General features: G+C 64.8%; 1 protein-coding gene across 8 annotated transcripts in view; it reads right to left on the reverse strand.

The window, feature by feature from the left end:
* Positions 1 to 26,109, reverse strand: part of PLEKHA6 (pleckstrin homology domain containing A6) — a 47,249-nt gene that overhangs the window by 7,381 nt on the left and 13,759 nt on the right. The window contains exons 1-18 of one of the 8 annotated variants that reach the window (XM_063356369.1): positions 22,971 to 23,128; positions 12,835 to 12,915; positions 12,549 to 12,663; positions 12,348 to 12,452; positions 12,155 to 12,227; positions 11,563 to 11,663; positions 9,139 to 9,314; positions 8,421 to 8,906; positions 7,561 to 8,071; positions 7,034 to 7,120; positions 6,131 to 6,184; positions 3,878 to 3,958; positions 2,297 to 2,365; positions 1,810 to 1,890; positions 1,401 to 1,550; positions 874 to 969; positions 335 to 446; positions 37 to 176 (exon numbers count right to left, since the gene is read on the reverse strand). In XM_063356369.1, coding sequence (XP_063212439.1) covers positions 37 to 176; positions 335 to 446; positions 874 to 969; positions 1,401 to 1,550; positions 1,810 to 1,890; positions 2,297 to 2,365; positions 3,878 to 3,958; positions 6,131 to 6,184; positions 7,034 to 7,120; positions 7,561 to 8,071; positions 8,421 to 8,906; positions 9,139 to 9,314; positions 11,563 to 11,663; positions 12,155 to 12,227; positions 12,348 to 12,452; positions 12,549 to 12,663; positions 12,835 to 12,915; positions 22,971 to 23,092 — 2,640 coding nt within the window. In that variant the 5' untranslated portion in view covers positions 23,093 to 23,128. Of the gene's footprint in view, positions 1 to 36; positions 177 to 334; positions 447 to 873; positions 970 to 1,400; positions 1,551 to 1,809; positions 1,891 to 2,296; positions 2,366 to 3,877; positions 3,959 to 6,130; positions 6,185 to 7,033; positions 7,121 to 7,560; positions 8,072 to 8,420; positions 8,907 to 9,138; positions 9,315 to 10,187; positions 10,252 to 11,562; positions 11,664 to 12,154; positions 12,228 to 12,347; positions 12,664 to 12,834; positions 12,916 to 21,656; positions 21,720 to 22,970; positions 23,133 to 26,109 lie in introns of those variants that run through there. The other 7 variants (XM_063356371.1, XM_063356373.1, XM_063356368.1 and 4 more) reach the window with 7 other exon arrangements.

The raw sequence follows: 26,109 nt of genomic DNA on the forward strand, positions 1-26,109 counted from the left end.
GCAAAGGGCTCCCTGGGGACGCCCTGGTTCACTCACCTCGCCGGGTGCTGGCTTGGTGGGCGAGCCCTGGGAGCCGGAGATGAGGGAGAAGGGGCTGAGGGGGCTGGTGAGACTGGCCGAGCTCAGGGGGCTGGCGGGGCTGTTGGAGCTGTACGTCCCCGAGGGGCCGATGGCCACTGCGGAGAAAAGCAGAAATAAGTGGGTGCACCGGGGCGTCCACGTCCCCGAGCGGGTGCTGCCGTCTGCCTCGTGGCAGCACAAGGCACCGGGGATGCCCCAGGCCGTGGCACGCTGGGGTTTGTGCTGGGCGAGGGCAGGGATGGACCTTGCCCACCTCTGTGCTTGGCAGTGTCCGTGCCGCGGGACGGGTTGTTCTTCCTCAGCCCTTCCATCACGTCCTGGATCCGCCAGATCTCCTTCTGGATCTGCCGGTTGACCACTTCGTTCTGGAGGAGGGGGGAGAAGGCAGCGCTCAGAGCGGCTCCCACCGCTGCCAGCCCCGCTGCGCCCCAGCCCCACGCCGTGGGACCCATGGGCGTTCAGCTGAGGCACACACAGCCCAGGGGGGTCTGAGCCATCACGCCCACGACTCGTCTCCTGCCAGGAGCCATCATTCCGCTCCCCCAGGCGCCCCCCGTGGGCTGCGGGGAGCTGACGGAGGCCCAGCAGCACGGGGAGCACTGGGCTGCAGCCCCTCGATGGCACCCAGGGTCCCGCAGCCCCTCTGCCCTTGCCCGTGGCCAAAGCAGGACACCTAGGGCTGAGAACGGAGCAGCCACTTGCAAACCGTCTCCTTGGGGCTGAAGGAATCAGGGGGCTTCCACCTCCATGAGGCTGGCGGGGGGACCCCGGGGCCGGCGGGGTCCCGCTCACCTGGATGTCCAGGTTCAGCTGCTCCCAGAGGTCGTCGTGCAGGGCGGACACCTCGCTCTCCAGGCTCTCGTACTCAGCTGTGCTATTCGCCAAGGCCTGGGGAGGGGGGAAAGGTCGGGGGGTCAGGGGGTCTTTGCCAGGTTCCTCCAGCACAGCACAGCGTGGGGGCACCCGGGAAAGCATGGGGATGCTGCACCCAACACAGCTCCCCCAGGCTGGGGCGGGGGTGGCAGCAGTGGGGTACAAGCTCTGCTGTGCCCATGGGAGCTCCCAGTGCCGACGGCAGATCAGGTGGGAAAGCCGGAGGCAGAAGGAGGAGCCGAGACGGCTCCGGGAACATGTGCCAGCTCAGCACCATGAGGGTTAATCTGCCTTGTCCCCAGTGATGGACTTTGGCTTGTTTGGCTCCCCAGCCAGCCGAGGGAATTTCCCTTTCCCTGTTTTTTTTTTTTTTTTTTACAGGAAGGGAGAAAAGAGGTCTCGGCGGGTGGGGGAGACAGTCCCGCGGCGGAGGGGCAGCCCGTTACCGTGCTGGCCTGCGACAGCTCCACGCGGATGTTGATGAGCTGGTTCTGGAGCGACTCCTTCTTGTGCAGCAGCTTCTCCGGGTATGCGGGCTGGCTCCCGAACATCTCCAGCTCCTGGTGCGTCCCCATCAGGGCACTCTCCAGGCTCTCCTGGGAGGGAGATTCGGCCATGAGAGCCCAGCTGGTGCAGGAGCTACAGTCCCTCTCCTTAACAGGCCATTAACACCGGGGATTCCCAGGACAACAGCATGGCCAGGGCATGTCCTCCAGCTCAGAAACATCCCCGCTGTGCTGTCCCCAAGAGAGCAGGACACATCGCTTCCTCACCACAAAGGTGCTGCCTGGGCACGGCCATTGCTGTGCAGCCAGGTTTGTCCCCAGGCGGCCACCTGAGCTGCCCACCACGTACCTTCTCTGCTCGGAGCTGCTGCACCAGCCTCTCCTGCTCCCGCAGCACCTTGTTCTGCTCGCAGAGCTTCCCCAGCAGCTTCTGTCCCCGGGAGGGAAAGAAAAAGGGAGAAGATGAGACCACCCATACGAATGGCTCCGTGTTCAGCCGGGAGAGATGGGATACAGCCAGGACATGGCCCAGGGGTTGTTTTGATGGGACAACTGCGTGGTCCTGGGGAGGGTTTCCAGCCTGCTGCTCCCATTGCAGGGACCTCAGCCCCAGCCAGGGTGACATGGGCCAAATGTGGACAAGGGGCAAAACCAAACAGCTAAACTCAACCAAGGATTTAGTCCCCAGGCAGCAGATACCACACTTGGGGCATCACCAGGTCCCACCCCGGCTGCGCGGGAGCCTCTCTCTATGGGGACAGCAGACCTGCTGCAGGGGACGGGGACAACAGCATGAGCCAGAGGAGGGGACGCGCAGGATGGACGTTTGCTCTTACATCGGTGTCTTGCTCGCTTATCTTGTAGGCATGCAGCGTCTCCCTGTAGGCCTCCGGGAAGGGTGTCACCTGCAAGCAGAGCGTGGGGTGAGCACGGCTCCGGGAGCCCCTGGGGAAGGTGAGGCAGGTCCCAGCCCCTCTTCCCCATCCCTGTGAGTGGGGAAAGAAGCGACGGCCGAGTCTCCGGAGGTGGCGGGGGCTCCCAGCAGCTGGCACGGCCAGGCAGGCACCAGCATCCATCGGGAAGCATTGCGGGATGTTGGCGCTGGAGCTCTCGCCCCAGCCCTGCCCGGTGGCTGGGATGAAGGCACAACCTCCCTCCCCATTCCCCATCAGCTGGGAAAGCCACGGGAATTATCCGGAGACAACCTCTCCGCAGGACGCCAAGAGCTGAGTTAAAGAGCTGCCTCGTGAATCATTAACTGCCTGGTGTATAACTGCCACCATTTCACAGGCAGGGAAACAAAGGCAGAAAGATTAAGCTGTAATCCCACTTAGCAGAGTGGAAACACCTATAAATCAGCAGCAGCATCAGGGCCTGTTTACCATCCGGCTTCTCTGTGAGTCATTTTCCTTTCCTGGAAATCTAAATTACTAATGGGACCTCACCAATTAAATGCCTCCAAGATCTCGAGATGAAAGGCATAAGATAGGAAGAAGGGGATCATTATTGCTAGAAAGCAAGACGCTACTTTAGAGCCATTTAAAACCATCGGACAATGCAAATAGACCCGAACCTGGGAAATGCCCAACGCGGCTGGAGGCAGAGCCGGCAGATGGGGATGCTGCTGCCTCCGGGAAGGGAGCCCGGCCAGCGAGAGCATCTCGGCAGCTCCAGCTTTGCCCTCCAGCATGTCCCGGCTCCCAGCCCACAGCAGATGGGAACAGGCACCTTCCCTTCATCGGAAAACCCCAGCGATCGCCCAGTCTCCACTTGCTCACGCAGCCAGGTGATGCCCTGGGCAGAACAGTGAGGCCCCAGGACCTCCATGCCAGGGGCTGGCAGCGCGATGGGCTGCGGGTCACAGTGACCCGGAGACACATTCCCAGGCGATGGGACCTGCCCACGCTTGGAGCTGCAGCCCAACATCAGCAGGGACATCCCGATGCTTCTGCAGCCCTCTCCAGGCCGGGAAACAGAACGAGACAGATCCTCAGGGGATCAAAAGCTGTTTCCTCTCCCCGTTATGGGAGTTATTGCTTTGGTTTAAGAGCCTTGGGCTGGATTCCTGTCTTTAAATCATCCCACACCTTTTCCTTGCCTCATCAACACACGAAAGCAAGCAGAGGGTGAGCAGAGCACCCGAGTCCAGCCCAGAGGAGGATGAGAGTTCAGGACGGCTGCGTCCCCACCTTATGCTCTCAGCACAAGGATTTGCCGAGTTTTAATGGCTCATGGATGGATTAGCAAAGCCTGTGATGGACTAGCAGGTCCCCCGAGAGCGTGATGTGCCGGAGCCGCATGGATGCTGGAGTCGGCGTGAGTGGAAATGGCAGGAGGTGACCTCGGGGATGGAGCACGGGGTGGCTGGCGTGGCTGCCATGCACGAGCCATGCGTGGCCCGGCGGCCAGGGGCTTACTTGCATGTAGAGCTGAGCCCTAGGGGAGGAGGTCTCCACCATCCTGTTCACCATACTGATCAGGGTTTCGCTCTCGCTCATCTGCGGCAGACAGGGAAGGAAAGTTGAGAGGTCAGCGGAGACGTGCTTGGGTGCCGTCGGAGCAGCAGGGCGGCTCGGTCCACGAGCCTGCGGGGCATCGGGCTGCAAGATGCCACCTCCAAGAGATGTCCCAGAGGCTTGAGCCACCTGGGGACGGCTGCCCGGGGCTGCTGCTGCTCTGCTTTGTGCACTGAAGAGCATCCTGGGCTGCTTGCATGCCCTGAAAACTTTGTTGAGGGGAAAACACAGATAAAACGGAGCCAGCTCGGAGCCGGGTGGCAGCAAACTGCACATACAGACAACAAGCTTGCACAGAGACGCCCACGGCTGCAAGGCACAGCACGGTCCCAGCAGACAGACAGACTCCTCGTGCTGACAAACGGCTCGGTGCCCTGGCCCTCGCGGAAGAGCCGGGGCTGGGATGGACCTGCTGAAGGCGCAGACGAGCTCTGGGCACAGGGGAAGGTGACCAAAGGGCTGGGGACGGCAGCGTCCCCCTCTCCAGCGTGGCAGCCTCGAGCAGCGGAGCCGGGTGGGAACAGGGTGCTCCCATGGAGATGGCACATTGTGGCCACGCTGCCGGGCAGGACAAGGATGTGACGGCGCTTGGCACGGCTGTACCTCCCCAGAGCCCGGAGCTGGCAGCTCTGTCCCGGGCTGTGCCAAGCCCACCTGGACACAAGCCCACCCCGGCAAGGCAGACCCCGGCCCCGGGTCGCGGTCTCAGCCCTGCAGCCTGGGGGGGGTTTTGCTGCTCTCAGGGCACTGCTGCCGGGGCACACAGCCCGCAACGTGTGGTGGAGCCGCTCACATCAGCGGCACCGGAGCTTCACCGCTGCCTTTGCCAGCAGAAACGCCGCAGGAGCCCGCAGCCCCGGGCAGACGAGCAAGGGAAACCCCTCGCACCCCACAACCAGGACCCTCAGGGTCCAAGGGGTGACACCAGTTTAATCACAAACCAGGGACCAAACCCCGACTCGGGGCGGGTCAGGAAAGTGGGCTCCAGCCGAGGGAGCCGTCCCCGCGACCGGAGAAGCAAGGAGAGAGAAAATAAAGCAGCGAGCCGTTTGAAAAGAGACACTTGACGGCGTCACTCCGAATTAGTCTCTCCAGAGGTCAGCAGGAGAGGAGGAGGAGATGCAAAGCCTTTTTAGGGAGTGTTTTAAAGAGCCTCGGAGAGCGAGCATCGCTGCCCATGGCTGTGAAATAATCCAGAGAGCTTTTATTGCAGCGAGTGCTCCTGCCTGTCCCTGGCTCAGCTCCAAGGCAGACACAGATCTTGGCGATTACTGCACCGATGGAGATTTGCAGACTAATGAGATTGTCTCTGGAGCAGCTCCCTTAGTGCAAGCTTGGCTTTGGCGGGCAAGCGCCTGGGCTGCAGCACTGGCCGCCAGCTCCTGTCCCTGGCTCTGACATCAGCCAGTGCCTGCGGTTTCCACCCCACCAGTCCTGGGGGGGGTCTCTCCCAGCCGGATCGCCCCCACCCCGGCTCCTGGGATGAAGCCAGTTCACAGCTTTCCTCTGAACACCCCCTGCCATGCAAAAACCTACTGCTGCTTTGGTATCGGTCCCAGCCCTGCATCAAACCTCTCGCCTTCGAGGAGGAACAGGGCCAGCGCGTCACCGAAACCACCTCACACCCGTCCGGCTCCCCACGGCTTGCCTGGCCACCCCCAGCATGGGGGCACCAGCCCCAGGACCCCCGCAGCAGCCCGGCTTGCACCGCCGCTGGTGGCACTGCTGGGTGTGGGGACGTGCCATCCAGCACGGCCACGCTGGCACCGCGCATCGGTGTCCCGCACCACGCCGAGTCAGCACGACCTGGGGAGGGTTCCAGAGCCGGCTGCCTCCCCTGCACCCCTGGATCGGCTCCCCAAGGCCCTGGGCACGTGGGAAGCTGCCCCGGCTCCCCCCAAAACCCCCCCACCAGCTCCAGCACACCACACAGAAGGCACTGTCGGGGGAATTTTTCTGCCAAGCAATGAGCGACCCTACAGACAGGAAGGATGGAAGAAGCAAACCAAAGACAACTCGTGCTGCTTTAATGCCAAGAAGGGTGCGGATGGATGTTAGGGGAAGAGATGCTGCGCTGGGAGGGAAGGGGACGCCACTGGGGACAGGGCACGCGGGGACGTAAGCAGGGTGAGGCTTGCAGCCAGCTCTGCCTACCTGCTGGTCCAAATACTCTAGGTTTCTTTGCAACTGAAGGTCTAAAAGTTCATCCTACCAGGAGCCAGCAGGCATGCGGCAAGAAACGAACACACAAAACATATAAAAGAAGAAGCAAAGCGGTTAGGTGAAGGCTACGGAAATGCGGAGACCTCTCGGCCGGGGAAGCGAGGCACCGCCCTGGCACAGAGCCGGGAGAGCTGCCGTGGATGTGTCCTGCGGGAGCTCCCGGCTCTCCCTCCCGGCTCTCCCTCCCGGCTAACGGTGCCTCGGAAGAGGCACGGCCCTTTCCCTGCCTCTCCAGCTCGCGAGGATGGATGGCAGCATGGGTAGCTTATGGTAACTTGTGCTTCTCCCTCCTCCAACGGCCGGTCCTGCCCCGTGGCTTCGGGACCGTGCTCGGCGGGGGGACCTCCGGCATACCGGGACCCCGGTCTCACTCCGCCAGCTCCAACCCCCCAGCGCTCCGAGGGGAAACGCAATGCAGGGAAAAAGCAGCAGCTGTAGCCAGAAGTGAGGAAGCAAGAAGGGGAGAGGTGCAGGATGTGTGCCAGCCTCAGCCAGGGACCACCCTGGGTGTGATGAGCCCGGGCCACCATCGCAGGGCGTACGGGGGTCCAAGGGTGTCCCACTGCCCCCATGACCTGGGGGCTGCAGGGCAGGAACTGGGGGCCTTTCCATCACGTTTTCCTTTGGGCACAGCCGGGAGGGACCAGAGACACCAGTAAAGGGACCTGTGGTCCCAACCTGCCCCAGAGCAGCCCAGCTCTGACCCACAGGAGCGGAGCGGTTCCTCCTCGGCCGTCTGAGCAAGGAGCCCCTGAGCTGGCCCACCTCCCCGGGGGGCTCTGAGCACCCTGGTCCGCTGGGGGCTCACCCCCCCAGCGCCAGCAGCATACGTACCATTTTGTCGTGGACGGTGGGGGATGCCGGGTAGTGGTACGGATACATTCCCGCAGGGACGGGCCGTCTGTCTCCCAGATAGTCGTACTGAGAAGAGAGGAGACCCCGCACCCCAAAACCGGAGACACATGAGAGGTGGGCGAGAGGCCAGAAAGCGCGTGCAAGGGCAGCCACCAGCCCCGCAGCAGGGTCAGGCCCTGCTCTGGGGTGCACAGCAGCGAGACAGGGACATCAGCGGTCCCTGCTCGGGAGCGCATCACCCGTGGTGGCCCCGAGCACACCATCCCCATCTCCATCCCCATCCCTCTGGGCTCACAGTAGCGAAGGAGCAGCCAGAAAGGAACAAGCGCAACCTGGGCAGCTTTGCAGGATGACAAGAGGGGACCTAAAGCCAACAGCTGCTGCAAGGGATGGACTCGGTGGCAGAGGGGACAGACAGGCTGTGCTGCAGCATTCCTGCCCTGCCGTCCCCAGCGAGGGTCCCCCTCCAACCCTGTGCCCCCCCCCGAGCACCGAGGGACATTTACCTTGGGAGAACTGATGGATCGCCTCATCATGAAGGTGGTGGGGTCGGCGTAAATCTCCTCTCCCCGGGGCGGCAGCCGCTCGAAGCGGGCGCTGGGCGAGCGGACCGGGGAGTACACCCGCGCCCGGCTGTAGGAGCCCTGGCTGGGTGAGCGGGGCACGGAGCGGGAGCGGGGCTGCAGCGACATCCGTCGCAGGGAGCCCGAGGCCGCATCCACCTCATCCAAGTAAGTCGGCTGCCTCCCGGCAGCGGGTAGCCAGAGCGGGACGTCTTGCCGGCCGAACCCGGGGTGTTCCTTCCAGTCGCGGAGCTGGTAGGTGCCCCCGTTGCGGAAGGAATGACGCTTGTCCTCCAGCGCCCAGGGCGGGCTCACCCGCTCGTAGGCGGGCATGGAGCAGATGCTGTCGGGGCGCACCCCCGGCGGGTAGTACTGGTACTCCTCGGGGTACTGGGGCGAGTAGGGAGAATAGTAGTCGGGCACCCGGCGAGACACGGGGTAAAACCTGGTGGGGCTGGAGGGGGGAAGAGAGATGTGAGAGCCCGGCCCGTCACTCCGCAGCCAGGGGTCCTGGTGAGTGAGGACAGCCTTCGAGCGGGCAGCTCCAACGCCAGCATCCACAAAGCTGGGCTGCCTGGCATCCCTCCTCCCAGGGACCCCACGGGGGCCTCCCTTCCAAAACCCACCCTGTCCCACGCCCAGCTCGGAGCTGGCACGTGGGGACAGCCCAGAAAGGAGATTTTCTGACCCCAGGAGGGGATAAAGCAGTTGGGGAGGGGAAAATCATTCCCAGGGCATCACCTGAAGGGCAGCCCTGGAGAGAAGGAGCAAGACCCCCATCTCTGCCCCCCATCAGCCCTCACCTCCGCAGCTCCTCGGGGGGCACAGCCCCCCGGCGCGAGTTCACCCACTGCTGCAGCTGCGTCATGGAGCTCTTGCGCTGGGCGATCTTCTCGGGGTTGGTGCGGGGGGCAAAGCCCCGGCGGTGGACCACGCTCTCCCCGTCGGGCGGGGGGTACGCGGTGCTGCCGGGCCGGCTGGGTGACGAGTATGCCCAGCCGTTGGGCTGGGGCGGCCGCTCCGCGCTCGCCGGTACCCGGGGTGCCTCAGGGTAAGGACTGCCGGGCTCCGAGGGCATCTCCTGCCCGGCGATGCCGTTGGCTTTGGCCAAGGGCTCTTTCTTGCTCTCCGTCCTCTCCGGCTTCCTCTCGATCTTCTCTGAGCCACGGCCGTCGCCTTCCCCCCGGGTCTTGGCGTCGGGGTCAGCTTTGGGGTGCTCGCGGTGGGCGGCGTTGCGGTGGTGGTGGTGTTTGCTGGGGGGGATGTTTTCAGAGTCTGGCTTCTCGTGCCTGCAGGGTGCCGAAACACGAGAGCGCATTACCCTCCCTTTGCAATGCCGCTGGGGTGGCCGGTAACGTCCTGTCCCTCCCTCAGCCTTGGGGGGCCAATGCTGCCCCGGCTCCACTCTCCAGAGGGACCCTCATGCTCCCAAGAGGTCGCCGGTCGCGATGCGCGGCCCCTCTGCTCCATCTCCAAGAGAGGAGGGGAGAGGGGTGGCACAGGGAGACGGTGGGTGCTGACCTCTGGGTCGGGGGGATCTGCACCCGGGCGGCTTCGCCCATGGCTTGGATCCAGGACTCCTGCTCCTCCGTGTTCTCGGCGCTGAAGAAGTACGTCCGGATGCCGGCGTGCTCCGCCTGGGGAGACAGGGACTGCTCGTTACTCGCCGGCATCTCCTCCACCCAGCACACCGTCACCTGCAGGGAGGCAGAGAAGTGGGGAGAGAGACAGACAGGAGGGTGAGAGCTCCATTTCCACCCCGGCACGAGGTCCTGCTGCCGCAGGAGAAGACAGGCGCGGTCCTTCCCGCCCTGCCATGCGTGATTCCTCGGGATGGAAGGCTCTGCAGGCAGAGCCAGCGCCAGCCTTCGTCCCCTCACACGGGACCCCCTGTGGGATGCTCGGGACCACCCTCCCCAGGGCTCCGCACCCCTGCACGGAGGATGCTGCACCCCAGCATCGAGCGGGTCCGCGTGGGGCACATGGGGCTGGTGAAGGGTCCGCTTCCCAGCGAGAGCAGCAGCATCAGATGGAGCATTATCATTCATGCAGGGTTAGGAGGAAGGTGGCTTTTTGGCCCAGAAAATATTTTTGGGGGAAAAAGGTTCACTTTTGGTCCCAGATGTCAGTGCCCACTCTCCACCTGGTCTGGCTATTTAGGGCCTTTTCGAAGCTTCCACCTTCCCCCTCTGTGGGAAGGGACGGGAGGCAGCGAGGAGGAAGAAAAGGGAGAAAGCAGGAGGTTTTCCCCCCTGAGTGACTTTCAGGGCTCGATCTCTTAAAAAAATAAAATAAAAAAAAAAGTAAAATATATTAGGGGTCTAATTAAAACCCTCCCTTGGGTTTCCATCCTCCCCCTCCCCAGAGCATGCAGCCACTGTGCCCCGCCACGGGGTCACCTCCTGCAGCCCCCATGCACTCCTGCCTCTGAAAGCTCTGCAGCCAGAGCAAAAAACCGAACCAAACCGATTCGTCCCCCGAGTTAGTGTGAGCGGGGTGAGCGGAGCATGCCGGCAAGCCTGCGGGTCCCTCGCCCTTCTGCATGCATCAGAAACACAAGAAGGTACTACCTAGGTGGTGGCTGGGTGCTGGCGCGGTGGACGGGCGCGAAGAGAGACCTCCTGTCCGGGGATCCTCGCCCGCGGAGAGAGGAGGAAACACAGACAAGGGTCAAGCCGCAGCGTGGCAGGAGCGCGGGTGCTGCAGCACAGACCTCCCCCGGCCGTCGGGACCCTTTCTACCCTTCTCTGAACACAACCATTCCCCCAAAACCCTGGCGTGCGGAAGGAACCGCAGGCAGGCGCCTGCAGAGCTCAGTTCGTGGGCAGCGCCTTTGCAAGGCTCCGTCCCCACCCCAAAAGCCAAGAGACTTTTCGACACCCCCCGGGTCACTTCTCTGCTCTGACCCGCGGAAGCCACAGGCCAAAAGACACCTCGCTGGCTGCCGGCATCATCACGGGCATGCGGGAGAGCCCGCGCTGCCACTTGCCCCAAAACCGGGCTCAGCTGCAGCTTAAACGCAGATTTAAGGGTGGCAGCTACAAAAATCCATCCCTTAGATCGGGAAAACTCCTCCGCAGAGCCCTGCAGGGACCCAGGTGCCGGCTCCTGCCGCGCTCACGGGCAGGAAGGTGCACGCCGGGGTTTTGCACAAGGGCGCAGGAGTGGAAGCCAGCCTGCGCGCCGGCCCAGCACCAAGCGAGTGCTGACACGACCCACGGCCGCGGGCAGCGCGGGCAGTTGTGCCGGTGAAAGTGCACGGCGATGCCAAAAGTACACGGTGATGCCGACAAGTGCCGCGCGGTGCCGGGAAAGCTCAGCCCCTGCTCGGAGCGAGGGAGAGCCGAGGTCTGCAGCATCCTCTCTGCCTCCTCCAACACCCACGGCAGCGCAGGCTGACGAGCAGCGACTCATTACGGGCTACCCCCTTGCAATTATATTTCCCTTTCTTTTGCACGCCAGTCAAAGCAGGCTAAAAAAAATAAATTAGAGCTGGGGACACCCCTCTACGTCTGGCTCCGAGGAGGGCTGCAGCAGCCGGTGGGGAGAGGATGGCTGGGAGCAGCGATGCGCAGGGGAAAGTGGGGCAGGGAGAGGGACAAGAGCATCACCATTGAGGGCAGCACTGCTGCTTGCCCCACACCCAGCACCTCCCCAGGTTAGGGGGCAGCAGGGCACCCCACGGGGCAGAGCCCAGGAGCAGCTCAAGTCTGGTGGGGGGGGGAGATGACATTGGAGATGCTGCTTTGCCCCGTGCGTGCCTCAGTTTCCCCAGCGCATCTGCATAGCACAGCGTATCCCCGGGGGGTGACTGTGGTCCCCCCTCTCCCCAGCTTGCTCCACGCCCCGTCACCAAGAAAGCAAGAAGAGGGAGCAACGGGGACCCTGCGAGCATCACCGCTGCCCCAGCGCTGCCCCGCTGCTCCGTCCTGGCCACGCACTGACCTTGAACGTGTGCTTCCTGCTGATGTTGTCGGAGGGCTGCACGGCCGCCACGCGGAAGCTGAGGAGGGGGATGCTGCCCAGGATGCTCTCCTCCTTCTCGTCTGGTGGGCAAATGCAGGGGTTACACGCAGGGAGGGGCCGGGAGCCCCGGCTGCCCCCCAGCAAAGACCCCTGAGGTGCCGTGGGGACACGGTCCCATCGCTCCTGCATTTCCCACCTGTGGGAAACCGCTGCCAGCCTGTTGCTCCCCGGCAGCTCTGCGCGGCTCAAACAACAGCCTGCTCAATTATTCATGCCCGCCCCGGCGGGGCTGCCAGGGCTGAGCCCAGCGAGCCGCCGGGGAGGGAAGGCGCCTGCATTAGTCCTGGAGTCCCCGGCATGGCAAACGCCCACACAAAGGGGTGCTGTGCATGGCCGCCCCTCCCTGCTGGGCTGTCACCTCTGGGCCCTTTTACCCACGCTGGCAAAACCTGCTCCGAGCCTGCTAACAGCCCGGGGTTTGCTTGCAGGTGGCCGGCTGGTGGCCACTGGGTCCTGCTGGGGGGCCACGAGCCGTGGGGGGGGCACCCAGCGCAGGTACTGGCTGCCGTACCTTTGTAGTAGAAGAGGCAGCGATCCACCAGCACGAACCAGCGCTTGTTCCACTGCTTCACCCCCGAGCTGGCCTGCGAGAGAGGGGCCATGAGAGCAGCACCCACCCGGGGAGGGGGGGGCTGCCGCAGGCGGCCGGGAAGGGGATGGCACAGTCCCAGGGGGGGCACCCGGCATGGCAGGGACTCGGGTACCTGCTTGTAGAGCCAGCCGCTTTTGGTGACGGCGGCGTTGGGGTTCCTCTTCATGGAATTGGAGCGCTTCCCGAAGGCGATGCCCTTGCGGGAGGAGCGCGAAGCCTGCAGAGGGGGAGAGGAGCCGCTCAGTCCCCGGGGGGGTCCCCGGCATCCTGTCTCCGCTGCTGCCTGCCGTGACGCCTGGCTCCGGGCACCCACCCGGCCTCCAGGGCGCTCCAGGGGCACCTCCGACACCATGGCGTGGTTGGAGGGCTCGCTGGTGATGGTCGCCGGTCGCTTGCCACCCGTTTTGCTTGACATGTCCAAGGTTGGTCTGCGGCACAGGAGGAGAGCTGAGTCAGCAGAGCTGCGTTTTCCACCCCGCAGATGCTGTCCCCGGGCATCCCCACCCCGGGCACCGGCCCCCCACACTCCAGCTCACATTGGTCCCCCATCACAACCCACTCCCGGGCCCCAAAACCAGAGGAGTCGGGAGCCAACCTACTTTTGCAAGTCAAGTCTTGAGTTGTCCTCGGGGACCTGTCCCGTCACTGGGTGCAGGAATGTGTTCCGCCTTTCATTGTGGCTGCGAGAGACAGCGGCAGGGTGGTGGTTAGCATCTCCCGTCCCCGTCACCCCCCCAGAAACCCTTTGCCTTTACCACATTCGCTGCCCCCAGCCCGGTGTTCCGTTGTCCCACACCTGCACCGGCGCTGGCTCCCTGTGCCCTGCCCCGAGCATCACCCCCCCCACACACACCCCCACTAACCCCGCGCTGCAGATCTGCTCAGCGCATTTCATCGGTGTTTCCCAGAAAGCGTTTGCCTTGCTGGGAGCAGAAACGAGGTGTCTGGTGGCCGAGCCCTCGTCACTTCTGCTGGACACATCCCAGACGTTACCACAAGCCCCACTCAGAAGAAGTCCCTGCAGCAGCAATGGCCCATCCTGGGCTGTGGCTGCAGCGACATCCCCAGCGTCATCTCCTCCCCTTCGGCTCGCTGCTTTCAGAGCCATTTCCCAAAGCACCTCGAGTCAGGCTAAGAGCAGGGCCACCTGGCGACGTGGGGCTGTGCCCCACGCAGACCCCGGCCGCCAGCCCAGGACCCACCAGCACAAGCCGTTGCAGCTGGATCAGACCCAGATTGGCCCCAGCCCTGGTGATGTTTTGGCAAAGGCGGCCGCCACGGGCGGTGCAGGGCTCCCTGGCAGCGCCGGGAGGAGCGAGGCAGGGCTGGCAGCGTTTGCCATGTCCCTGCCCCATCCCGCAGAGCTGGTATTGCCGGGCACCCCGGCACCTCGCTGCTCCGGCTGGGGAACCTGCTCGCACGCTGCTTCCCGGGGGCCATCGCCGCTGGCGCTGCCTCAGGAGGAAAGGACGAGGTGCAACCACAAGGCTCCATCCCGGGAAGTTTGCATTGGACATCATCCCCCATGACACCCCTCCTTCCCAAAGCCGCCGGACACGGGTGCCCCCAACCACAGGCGAAGCCAACGGTGCCACCAGCCCGGCACGCTGCCGAACTTCTGCGTGTCAGCAGAACAGGGGAAGTTTGAGCAAGAAAATGCCGCTGCCAAGACCATCCCATCCACGCACGCTTCACCCCCAACCTGGGCTCCAGCCAGGCTCTGAAGATATTAACTGCTTTCTGCCCAAAAAAGCCTCGCTGAGAGCTGCTCCCCCTTGCAGGTCCCACCCTGCACCCTGCCACAGATCTGCCATCCTCCGCCAGCGCCCCCCCCTCGCGTAGGGTCACCTTAAAAACCTGGGCAATGGGTGCGCACCCCGTAATGAGGAGTGGGGAGCACTCGCTCCCCAAAACCCCCCAGCACCGGCCTTTTCTGGGCCACGACCGATAGGAGTTATCCGCAGGGAACAGCCTGCCCGGCCCACACTCTGACAGCAGCAAAGGGGGATTCTGTCACCCGGGGCTGGAGCTGCGCCCGGACCGTTTGCCCCCAGCAGGTGACTTTGGAGGGGGTCCCCAGCAGGTGCCCAGGCCCCCCGCCGTGATGCTGACACACAAGGAGGGTGCAAACTCCGAGCGAGCAGCACCCTGACCACCCAAGCCCTGGAAAGCGGGGGCTGCCCTGACCCACCAGCGTGCCCGAACCCCAGCTGGGGACATCCCCGTCCCCCCCAGCACCGCAGCAGGTTTCTCTTCCCGCAGGCTGGACTCTCCCCGCCGACCCCACCACCAAGCCCCCACACCCACCCTGCTTTGCAACCCCCATGGCTCCTCCTGGCACCCACCCCGGTGCCTCCCCCCCAAGAAAAAAAATTCTGTCCCCATCCCCAAATGTGGCAAGACCCCGAGAACAGCCACAAAACCTCCTTAACCACCCCCAGCAGCGGCTCCCTCGGCTGACCCCGCTCCAGAAACTCCCGAGTTCACATCGCCTCCCAGGCACTGCAATGCAGCAGCCACTGCCCGGGCTAAGGGTCCCCCGCCACCGCCTGCCCACGGCCCCCCGCCGGCGTCCTACCTCACCCTCCGGTCCGCCCGAAACTTCAGCATGATGCCGGGGGCCCTCCCAGCTCAACGCCGGCTCCCGGCTCCCACCATGGCAGCGGTGGGCACGGCCAGCCCCGTGCCGCCACGCTACGAGGTGGTGGCACGTGCCATGGGGACAGTGGGGCGCGCGGGCAGGGGGATGCCGGTGGCAGGAGAAGGGTCTCGCTGTCCTCTTCCAGATGTCCCAGTCCCCCGAACCCTGCGCCGGTGGCATTGGCGTCGCCGGTGGCGGTGGTGGCGGAGCTCCCCGTGGGCTCCGGTGCAGCCGGGGTTGGCGAGCCCCGGTGTGCGGCAGCCAGGCGACGACGGGGACAAACAGCTCCCGCTCGCGTCCCCGCGCAGAGGAGAGGCGAAGGGCAGCGCCGCACACGCCGCCTCCCCCAGCCCAGGTGCGGTGTCGGGGAGCGGCAGGCGAAGGGCGAGAGGGGAAGGATGGGGGGGCTGCCGGGCCCCCCACCCCGGCGAGGCAGCCGTGCAAGTAGGGGGGGGCTGCTGGCCGGGAAGCGGGGGGGTGTCGCGGAGAGGGAGGCAGCCGCGCCGAGATGAGCTCTGCCGCTGCCCTGGATTCACTGGCTGCATCCCTTCCCCCTGCTTTTGTCCCCAAACCGTCCCCGCTCCCCCCCACCCCCCCCGCCCCGTCCCCGGCACCGTCATCCCTTCCCCAGGTCACACCAGGAGAGAATCCCGGGGAGTGGGATGGGGACAAGCAGCGACCACCGAACAACCCAGCAGCTGCAGGAGGGGGGACAGGGCATCCAGCACCGGGACTGCAGCACCCCCAAAAATCCGGGGAGCCTTTTGCACCCCATCAGGTTAAGAGTGGGGAGCCCTGGGAGCAGGATTTGGGGGTTGCTGGGCACGGCACTTTGGAAAGCGAACGCAAACACAGCCGGACTGTTATGATAATGCCTCGGGAGGGAGGGAAGGCAGCGCTGACATTTCAAAGAAACCTTCCAAAGAAGGAAGCGGAGCACAGAAAGCCAGCTGGCCTCCATCACGCTGCGTCCCCGCTCCGCCGGCACCCCGGGACCACCTCGGGACGCCACCTCTCCCGGCCATTGCATCATTCAGCTGCTCCTCCCAAAACCCCAGTGCCCTGACGTTACAGCTATGCCAGTCGCTGAGCCTGGGGCGAGCTGGGTCGGCACCAGCGCCCGGCTCAGGGATGCTCCCGCTTCTCCTCGGCTGGTCCCTGCCAGGAGGGTGGGGAGGAGAGCCAGGGACAGCAACCACAACCCCCCAGCATGGGCAGAGGACGTGCCAACGCAGCAGCATCACCCCTTCCAGACACCTAAATCCATCCCTTTAGGGCACCCTGGGCACGGAGGAGCTGAATGATGCCACTGCTGCTCTCCTCTGGCCACACTGCCGGCTACCAGCCACGGGGTGAGACACGCGTGCACGGAGAAACCTGCCCACCACAGCCCACACCGCTGGCAAACCCACCAGTGCTGGCTGTCCCCATGTCCCCGCGGCAGCGACTCACCCGCTCCTCAATCCCCGCCGCCCTCCGCAGCGAAGCAGCCGGGGTCAAGGTCCCCCAACGGCCCGCGGGTGCGTGCCAGCCCTCCAAAGCCGATGCTCACCCAGTGGCACGGTGGCCACGGAGGCAGGGGAGCCACCGACTGAAGCTGTGGCCCCTTTTGGGGACAGCAGCCCCAGGGGATGGTGTGGCAGGAGCAGGAAAGGCGGCTCCTGGATGTGCCCAATGCTGCAGGTAGGAGCCACAGAGTCTGCCCGTGGCTGCGCTGGAAGCATCATCCCTCCCAATATGGGGGTGTCACCCCCCCATCACCCCAGTTCAGTAGCACCGGGGGGTTTCCAGGGCTCAGGGAGCCTTGCACCCGAGTTCAACCACGGCTTTGCCAGCACAGAGCTGGCGCCCTTCTCCCTGGACCAGCTGGGCTATTTCACAGTCATTAGTATCCCGGGGGTGGGCAGGAACGCGGCATCCTCCGCGGCCCACGGAGCGGACACGCTTCAGAGCTCCCAAGAGCAGCTCGGGGGCAGGGGGCTCCCCCCGACCTCCCAGGAGAACCGCGGGGGGAGAAGAGCCGGTGCTTTTCCTCGGGGTAAACATCAAAGAAAAAGCCCTCTGAACCTCCTCTTGCTTTTTCATAAAGGTAAGGAGCAAAAGAAGGGAATAAAAGCAATAACTGAAGAATGACTTTCCCTCAATGCTGCTTTTCTTCCCCAAAGCTGAAGTTTGTTGAGAGCAGGAGGAAAACCCTCCTGGCTCCCCCCCTGCCCTTCCACAACCCATGAAGGTCACAGATTTCCAGCTTTTGCAAACCACAAAGCGTGGCAAAACCCAAGGACCCCCACAGAAAGGTGGGTGCCACCCCCCACATCACCCCAGGACACAAGCAGGGTGCTACCAGCCATGCCAGAGCCACAGCAGGCAGGAGGGTGGGATGCTTTATAGCCGCTCCGGCTGCAGCTGAGGGTGTGAGAGAGTTAACGCCGCCCCAGCTGGGAAGAAGCAGGTGAAATGGTGACAGGAGGGAGAGATTTCCCGGCACCAGCCCACGCCAGGGCTTGGTGTACCCAGGGCGCCGAAGGGAGTGGGTGTGGGGAGCTGCGAGCCCCCAGCACCGCTCGCCGTGGGGCAAAGCATCAGTGGGTGATGCTAGCCGTGCTCTGCCGGACAGGATTCCAGTCCGGCTGCATCGGGACCCCTCCTTACCCTCTCCTTTTCGGATGTGGGGTGGGATGCACTAGAAGGGATGGAAAAAGCCTTCTGAGGGCTGCTGTGGGGTGCACAGTGGGGTCCCCTCCAACAGCAGACAGTGAGCCCAGCTCGTCTGGCTGGATGCAGCCCCCAAAACCCCCCGGCGTGCGGCAGACGTCAGCTAATGGGAACCATTCCCGCGCCGCGGCCCTCCCCAGGGCATCGGGGCTGCTGGCTGTTATATGGCGGCGGCGGGAGGAGGGGGGGGCACAGGCTCGACGCCCAGGCACCCGAGCCTGCCAAGCCCTAAATCCAGGGCAGAATGGCCAGGCAGGGGGGGCTACAGGGAGCCCCCACCACCCCGGCCCCACCGGCCCTGCCCTGGCCGCGGCATCCAACCGCCTTGTCCTCCCACGTCCCAACCCAAATTTTTCAGCTCCGGCAGGCGCCTCGCCGCCCCCATCGCCCTGACCCTCGGGGGGCTCGGTTGGGATGGAGGGGCTGCCATGGCGGCTGCTGGGCTCTGCCACCCCGGGACAGCGGCAGCAGGAGGAGGAGGAGGAGGAGGAGGAGGAGGAGGAAGAGGAAGGGGAGGCAAGCGGCCAAAGCTGCCTGCAACCCCCCTCCCAAGCGATAATGAAAACCCTTCGTCTGGAGGTTTTACCCGTGTTCTTGGGGCGAGCATCCAGGCAGCTCCCGAGCAAGGGGCTTGCGTGGCCACTGGCCAAACACGCCCTGCGCATTGGCTTCCTTCCTCTGTTTTTCTAGCCCTTTCTTCACCTCTCCCCCTCCTCCTGAGCCACATTCCCTCTCCTCCGACCAGAGCCCGTGAAAACCCTTCTCTCCCGGTTAACTGCAGCGCTCAGCACCCACGGGAAGGGATGCGGGGTCACCCTGACCCCCACGGCCCCCGCGCCGGGGCTGGCAGAGAAAATCCACCCTGGGATGAGCAAACTGCCGAGTCCTGTCTCGCAAGGGGCAGGAGCAAACCCATTATAATGCACTAATAAACCGGACCCTGCGCCCCCCCGGGGGCCGTCCCACTCAGGGTGGGGGTGCAGGGGACTCGTCTCTGCCCCGCGGGGCTGGCGCAGCACGTGCTTGAGATGCAATAGGGGGAAAAAAAATAAAAATGAAATAAAAAATAAATTAAATTAAATTCTGCAGGCGCAGCACGAGCAGGTCTGGCGGAGTCGCTAGAGCCAGGGGAACGAGCGCCAGCAGCTCGGCTGCTCCAGCGTCTCCGTGCGGGGCCGTCCCCAGCTCCGGCTCTCTGCCGAGCGAGGCCCTGGGCTGCTCCATCGCTGCAGCTACTTCAGCCCCCGTTGGATGACTCAAGCAGGAAAAAATAAAAGCTATCCCTGCACGCTCCCCACGCCCTCGGCAGGGCTGAGCCGGCCATAGGGCATCCTCTGCCAGCTCCGGCCCCCGCCAAAAGCCCGGGCCGCAACCCGGTGGGAAAACGCTGCTCAGCATTTCCAAATTGCCCTGGACTTGGAAGAGTTACGTGCCAGCCCTGGGAGAGGGCAGCGAAAGTTGAAAAGGTTGCAGGGGAAGAGGAGAGAGAGGCAAAGGCGGGATGGAGAGGTGCAAGAAACCCCCCACCCCCTCCCCGTGCCCGGCCAGGCACCGCCACGGGCTCGTCAGAGCCGACCAGCAGCCCTGGAAATCCCAGCGCCTGCCGGATTTGCGGCAAGATCAGCCTTTGGGAAGAAGGCGGCTTGTGGGCACTTGAAAACCAGCCCTCGGTGCGGAGCCGCAGGCTGAGGTTTCCCTCCGGCCCGTCCCCGCGGTGCTGCCGGCTGCCCGGCTCCCGCTGCTCCCAGCACGGCAGGGACCGGCAGCCGCTTCTCCTCCATAACCTCATCCCCGTCCTAATCCCGGCCCCGCCATCCAGCTGAGCAAGCGTTTCCGGCACCGCGTCCATCAGGGCTGGGGGCCAGGAGGCAGCGCAGCCCCCCCCTCGCCCCCCCCCGTGCTAAGGCATCCCGACTCCAGCGCAGGCACAGCCTCCTCCTGCGCCCAGCTCGGTGCCGGCACAGCCCAGCGGTCCCCTTCCAGTGCCACCGCTTCTGGGATGGGGCTGGGGGTGGGGGGCAAAGGCAAAGGTTAATTTTGCCTCCTGCCCTCGCCTGTGCTGGCTGCTGCTGGGAAGCAGCCCCAGGAGGGAGGGTGCGGGTCCGAGCACCCATCCCCTCTGCCACCTCACCCCTGTGACAAACCGCACACGTCACCCGCCACCGCGGTGCCAGGCGGGGAGCACCCGGGCTCAGCACCCATCGCCGAGAGCCTCCCCGGAGCAAAGCAGCCTCTGGCCGGAGAGCTTTGCCCCACGCGCCGCGGGAGGGTTTTGGCGTGAGAGGCTGCAGGCAGCGAGCACCGCGGCCAGGCCAGGCTTTACCACCCGCTCCTGCGAGGACACGCTGGCCATCAGCCCCGAGAGTCCCCTCGGGAGCCCTGGCGGGAGGGAGGGACGGCAGAAAAGCCTGAGCTGGATGGGGCTGGGAAGCAGCAGGGCTGCTGCACCGGGGCAAAGTCCTCGGCAAGGGCAGATGGCGGCTTGGCTTTTCGCCGCGCACCCACAACCCGCCTGCAACGTCACCGTCGCCACGCCGCCGGGCTGGCACAGGGGCTGGTGGCCCCAAGCAGGGACATCCCGGCTGGCCACGGCTGGTCGTGGTCTGTGGGGATGGAGAGCAGGAGAAGCCCCCACCGCCCTCGGCACCGGGATGGCCGGGAGCAGGGGGAAGTCAGGGGATTTCCAGAGAACAAAGCGGCTGCTGGCAGCCAGCATCGCCGGCGGCGGGGAGGGCGAGTCTCCTTCTCCCGCTCCAGCTGGGGTCGGGAAAAAGCACAAAAAGCACCGGGAGTTTGTGTTTTATCTCCCTGGCAACCCCGGCTCCATCCCAGGCATGGCCCACGGGGGTGGCCCAGCCAAAACGCGCTGCTGCAGGAGACGGAGGGTTCAGGGCAGGCGCAGCAGCATCCCATATTTTTGGGGTGACAGCTTGGGAGTGTCACAGCGGTGTGACAGGGTGGGTGAGGACCTGGGTCAGAGAAGGTCACGGTCCATGCCCTGCAATGGCTGAGTGCATGGCCCTGCTTTAACCATGTCACTCCATCGTCCCTTCTTGGGGACAAAACCCAAACCCCATGTGCACGGGATTACAGGCTCCCCGAGCCACTGTGCCCCCACGGCAGCCATCAGCTCTCCTGCGGCATCACCGGCCAAGCATCCTTCCCCAGTTGTGGGGTGGCCCAGGAGCTGGGAACAAACCCCCAAGGGACCAGTGGGGATGAAATCAGCCATGGACAAACAGAAACACACACTGTGGAGCTCGGAGGCGAGGAGGCAGGGCGGGATGCTGCCAGCACGCCGAGCTGGACCATGGCAGACACCGAGAGGCACGGGGCACCGGCACGGGCGAGTGGACACGAGACATCCAGAGTGTTTAACGGATCAGGGTGCCATCCTTCAGCCTCTCCCCCCGCGCTCTGCAGCCTCCCACAAATCTGGAACCACTGTGGGGCCGGGGACCTTCCGCCTCCCTCGGCCCGGCACGGGGGGCGCAGGGGGCCAGGGTCATGGCTCCTGGCTTGGCACTGCCACCAAAACCTAGCTGGGGGGGACAGAGGTGCCTGGGCAGCTGTGACACCTCTGCCAACGGTGACCCACCGATGCGGCCTCCAAGTCACAAGCCGGACCCAGACCTGGAGGGTTTAAACCTTTCGCTAAGCTCCTTAAGAAACCGTGTCCAGCGGGCAGAAATGCCTGTCCGAAACAATCGCCGCGACGAGGCATCGAAACAAACCCATCCCCGACCCCTCCCCGGCCAGGTCGGGTCAGGAGCAGGGATTACGACAGCGGGGCTGGGGAAATCCTGCTGGGACAAATCCTCAGCACCTGCTTAACCCATCGCCCACGATAATCACCCCAGCGCACGGGCTCTGTGGGGCACCCCCCCCGCCGCCATCGGCGCCCGTCACCGTGACAGCCGCCCTCGGGTCCCCGGCTGCTCTTGTCTGAGAGCAGCCGGGGACCCGAGGGCGGCCGGCACAGTGATGGGCGCAGACAATGGCCCACGTGTGCCATGGCCGGGCTCCGTGCCGACGCTGCACGCACGTACACACGCACGCACTCACCGGTGCCACCGCGCGTCCCTCTCCGTCCGACACTGCTTGCCAAGCCGGTGGCTCTCCCGCAGCCAGGGTAGATGGTTTCCTTCCAAGCCCATGGAGACCGTCATTGGTATCAATCATTAACAGCCACCGCAGCTGCCGGCCGCCTTAACCCCCTCGGCACCGTGCCGTGGCGGGACCGGCACGGGAAAGCATCCTTTGCCGTTAAAGCCCCTTTAACGGCACGGCGGTGCGGCAGGCCACTGCAGCCCAACCCGCCGGGGATGCAAAAGGGTTTCCAAGGGGCTCCGCAACCCGCCATAGACCCATGGCTGTTCCCACAGCATCATGTCTATGCTCCTCAAACCGCTCCGTCGGCAGCGCGGGCGCCGGGAGCTGCCCCGCATGTCCCCGTGCAGCCCCGAGGGCCGTATCCTGCCTCTGCATCCAGCCGAGACATAAGGAGCTCAGCCATGGGGAAGCCCCAATCTCCCCCATCCTTGGGGGCAGCCGGCAGTGGCCATCCCTGGGTGCTGAGCCCCACAGCCCTCTGCCCCCCAAGGAGCGGGGCTGCTCCCCCCCGGCTGCCCACAGAGGCACGTCCATCCCCTCCTTGCTGCGGGCGCCAGGGCAGGATGGGATCTCTCAGCTGAGGGGTCCCGGAGCTCTCCCTTCACACAGCTTTTCCAAGGAACATCGATGGCTGTAACTTTATCGCAGCGTGTTTACAACCCAGCCCTGGCTCTTGGCTCCCTCGGCCGTGCCGGGGGCCGGCTCAGCTCCCGATGCTGCCGGCACACGGTGCTGCCAGCACCCTGATGCCAGGGTCTCCCGCACGCTGCGGTACCCACGGGGCTTTCCGGCTCACCGCCACGAGCATCCCCACGGAGAGGGGGCACCCGCACCCGGAGCTGGAGGAGGAGCACAAGGGCCGTTCCTATGTCTGAGGTCTGGGAAGCGGATGGACAGATGTCCCCATCACTGCCCCCCCCCGCCACCACTGGCTGTGTTACCCAACGTGCGAAGGGGTTGAATGATTAACCTCCGGCCGTGCCATCGCCAGGAGCTGGTAGAGCCTTGCTCTGCCCATGCGCAGCCCTGGGGCATGACAGCACCTGGGGAGCAAACCCCCGATCCCAAGCCCATCCGGTATCACCAGCCCCTGCTGCCCCCGGAGCATCCCGCACCCGGCCCCAGAGCCGGGACACGTCCCCCTTGGCCAGCCCGGGGCAGCCCCCACGTCTCCGTGCCAATGCAGAGGGGCACAGAGGGGGCTCCGTCCCTGTCCCTGTCCCCGTCCCAGCTCCCACGGGCTCCCGTGGGTCTGGAGGTACTCACAGCCCACGAGACCCCTCCGGCACCGCAACCCGGCTCCGGCTTCCGCACACCGACCCGCAGCGAATTTCGGCTTCTCCAGCCCCAGCCGCGGCCCCGGGGGCGTGCGGACTGCGAGCGCTCATAAATAGCCTTGGACAAACATCTGCACGGCACCACCCCGCGCAGGCTGGAAAGCGGAGGGCTGCTGTGGGGATGGTTTTAATCATGATATAAGACCATCAAATGGCTAAAAAAACCACAGACGGGAGCGAGCTGTAAATACGCTCAGACGCAGCGGCTGATAAGAGCCGGCGGCGGCAGGGCTGGGCTCGGCTCCCTGTGCCCGCGATGTGCGTGGCCCCTCTGCATACGGGCACGGCTTTTGAATTTCCCATTCCCCGCACCCACGCGGGACACGGAGCCGAGCTGGGAGCACTCGGAGGGCGCAGGGCTCAGGGATGCCCTGGTGCTCCTGGCACAGCTCTTGGGGGTCCGCAGAGGTGGGCGCTGCTATTCCCACTTACCTCCGAACCTCCCCCCAGCCCGGGACAGGGAGTGGGGTGAGCCCCAGGCCGGGTTCAATCAGCTGCGGCAGGTTGTGCCGATCCCTGCAGAGGCTTTTGATTGTTTTTGTCTAAATTACCGATTTTCCGCTGTCGGATTTCCCATGGGCTCCTCTCACTTGAGTGCTTTAGCAATCGGGTGCGCTCATACGGATGAAAAATAAAGTCGTAAACGCAGCACCCCGGGGCGCAGGGGGCACGACACGGCCCGTTACACCGCTAACACCGACGCTGCCAGCCTGCGTGGCCCCGCTGTCACCGCGGGGCCGTGGCAGAGCGCTGCCGGCACGCTTCCCACGGGCGTTTGGGTTCGGGGAGGCTGTGGGTTAGGGGGGTTTGCGGCAGCTCTGGCTCTGCCCCAGCTCACGAGCTTTGCCGCGCCGCTGCCAGCCCTCCAAGTGACTCATCGGCTGCTCTGCGCCCCGACCTCCCGCAGTCAAGCCCCGACGCATTCGGCACATTCCTGGCATAGCCGGCTGTGCCGAGCCGTGCCGGCGCGGAGCCCCACACCTGCCGGAGCGGCGAGGCTGGGTGGAGGCCAGAAGCACGCTCGGGTCTCTGCAAAGAGGCTCCTGCATCCTTGGGCTTCGTCGTGGTCTGATGGCCACGATGGCCCAGCGTGGCCACGTGTGCCCGTGGGGATTTACCCCAGGGCAGGAGCATCTCAGTGCTGCCGTGCCATGGTTGTCATCGCGGGCAGCCTGTCATCCTCCCCAGCAGCGCGACCGCCGTCCCAGTTGCCTTCTTCGTGCAATGCCACCCTTCCCTCTACGTCGGCAGGGGTGTGATGGCGGTGTATGGGGAAACTCTCCATTTTTAGATCTGATCCTGTACCTTCGCCGGCCTCGGAACAGCTTGTAACCGAGCTGTGACGCAACAGCGCACGCGTCTCGGTTGTGCAAGTGTGTGTTGCACCAAAACAGCTCCCAAGGACGCGGGGCGAGCACCGGCGAGGCTCCCCGACCCCGCAGCCGCCTGCAGCGTGTCCCACGGCCCCGGGGAGCAGCCCACGATCCCGCTGTGGGTGCAATGTGCGGAGCAGCCGAAAGCACTCCCGAGTGCCTGGGAAGAGCCACCGTGGTGGGTACCCGCCGTGGGCAGGAGCTGAGCCCGGCACCTGCAGCACGGTGCTGCCTCCGATTCCTCCTGGCCCCGGCACCGACAGCCCCCAGCCCCAGAGCCGCCTGGGGAACGCGGCCGCACCACCGGCCTCCATGTACAAACACAGTGGGAACCAAAGGTCCCCCAAAGCGGGAGGTTTGTTCTTAAGCAAACAGACCAAACCAAAGACGACAGGCCCCTCCAGACCCCAGGCACAGGCTTGGGATCCGCTGCCTTTGCCGAGCTGGTCTCCACCTCCGGCAGAGATGCCATCCGGGTGCAGGGGAACCACAGCTGATCCCCCCGAGCCCTGTGCCAGGCTGACACAGCCAGAACGGGTCTGCGGAGGCAGAGATAAACCTCTTTTGGGGCTCTCTGCACCAAATCCCACCAGTCCCATAAACTGCAGCTGACCAAGGCACCAGGTGCCGCTGCCGAGCTCGGAGCGGCTCTGCCCCAGGACGTGGGCACTGCTCCCCAGGGATCTCCTGTCTCCAGCACAGCCGTCCTGGGGCACAGCCTCGGGCAGGCAGGTGAGGCTGGATGCCGTCCGGTTCCTATCAACACCCACCGAGAGCCCGGCTATCTGCAGGTGCTTGCCGTATCAAGCCATTAGCCTCCTCCACCGGCCATTAAACGCTGAGCCCAGCCATTGGCACCAGCGCCAGGACGGGCGCAGCGATTCCTCTGCTTGCCCTCGGATGGGACGGCCACGGTTTTATTGCTGTCTCCAGCCCACCACACCCTGGTGTGGCAGGGCCATGGCCGGGGCAGTCAGGCACAGCTTCCCGATGAATCACGGATGGTTCCCACCTTCCCGACCGCGTCCTAATTAATGCAAAAAGCTGAGAGCAGCCCTGGGGGGCAGCTGGAGAGGGAAAAGCAAGGAATTTGCTGGGGGAAAAGCAGAAAACCCTCCGCACCCATCAGACCGGACCCTCAGAGTCTCCCAGGGTGGTGCAAAGCCAGCGCGGGGACAGGCCACGTCTCTGTGCCACCAAACAGCCCTCGCCTTGTTCCTCGTCCCCCTCCCCGCAGCCACCTCCGCAAGGGTGCAAACGCCGCAGGCCAGTTCAGTGGCGCGGCGCCGGCTCCGCAGAACGAGCTCTTCCCCTGAATGAAGTTTAGTCACCGTGGGATGTTTCCAATTGGAAATCAGGACAGTTCCAGGCTGAACGCGAGCCAGCCTTCCACTTCCCAGAAATCCCATTTGCAAGCGAGATCTGTTGCCAGTTCCCCCCTTCTCCCCCAGCATCACGTAAATAAACGCCGCCCCAGCCCTCCCTCCGTCCTGGCAGGGAGATGCGGCCTCCGGTCCCAGCCCCGCGTCCTCCGCCGTGCCCGGGGAGGGAAGCCGGCGGGACGGGAGTCGCTGAGCCGGGCTGGCGACGCCTTTGCCACCGCCGGCGCATCCCGGATAAACCCTTCGCCGACACACCAGCCCGCAGCATCCCCCCGAGGATGCTCGCAGGCAGCCGGGGCCGGGGAGTTGCACC

This window comes from Chroicocephalus ridibundus, chromosome 20, assembly GCF_963924245.1.
Source record: "Chroicocephalus ridibundus chromosome 20, bChrRid1.1, whole genome shotgun sequence".
In the NCBI taxonomy this organism is placed as follows: domain Eukaryota; kingdom Metazoa; phylum Chordata; class Aves; order Charadriiformes; family Laridae; genus Chroicocephalus; species Chroicocephalus ridibundus.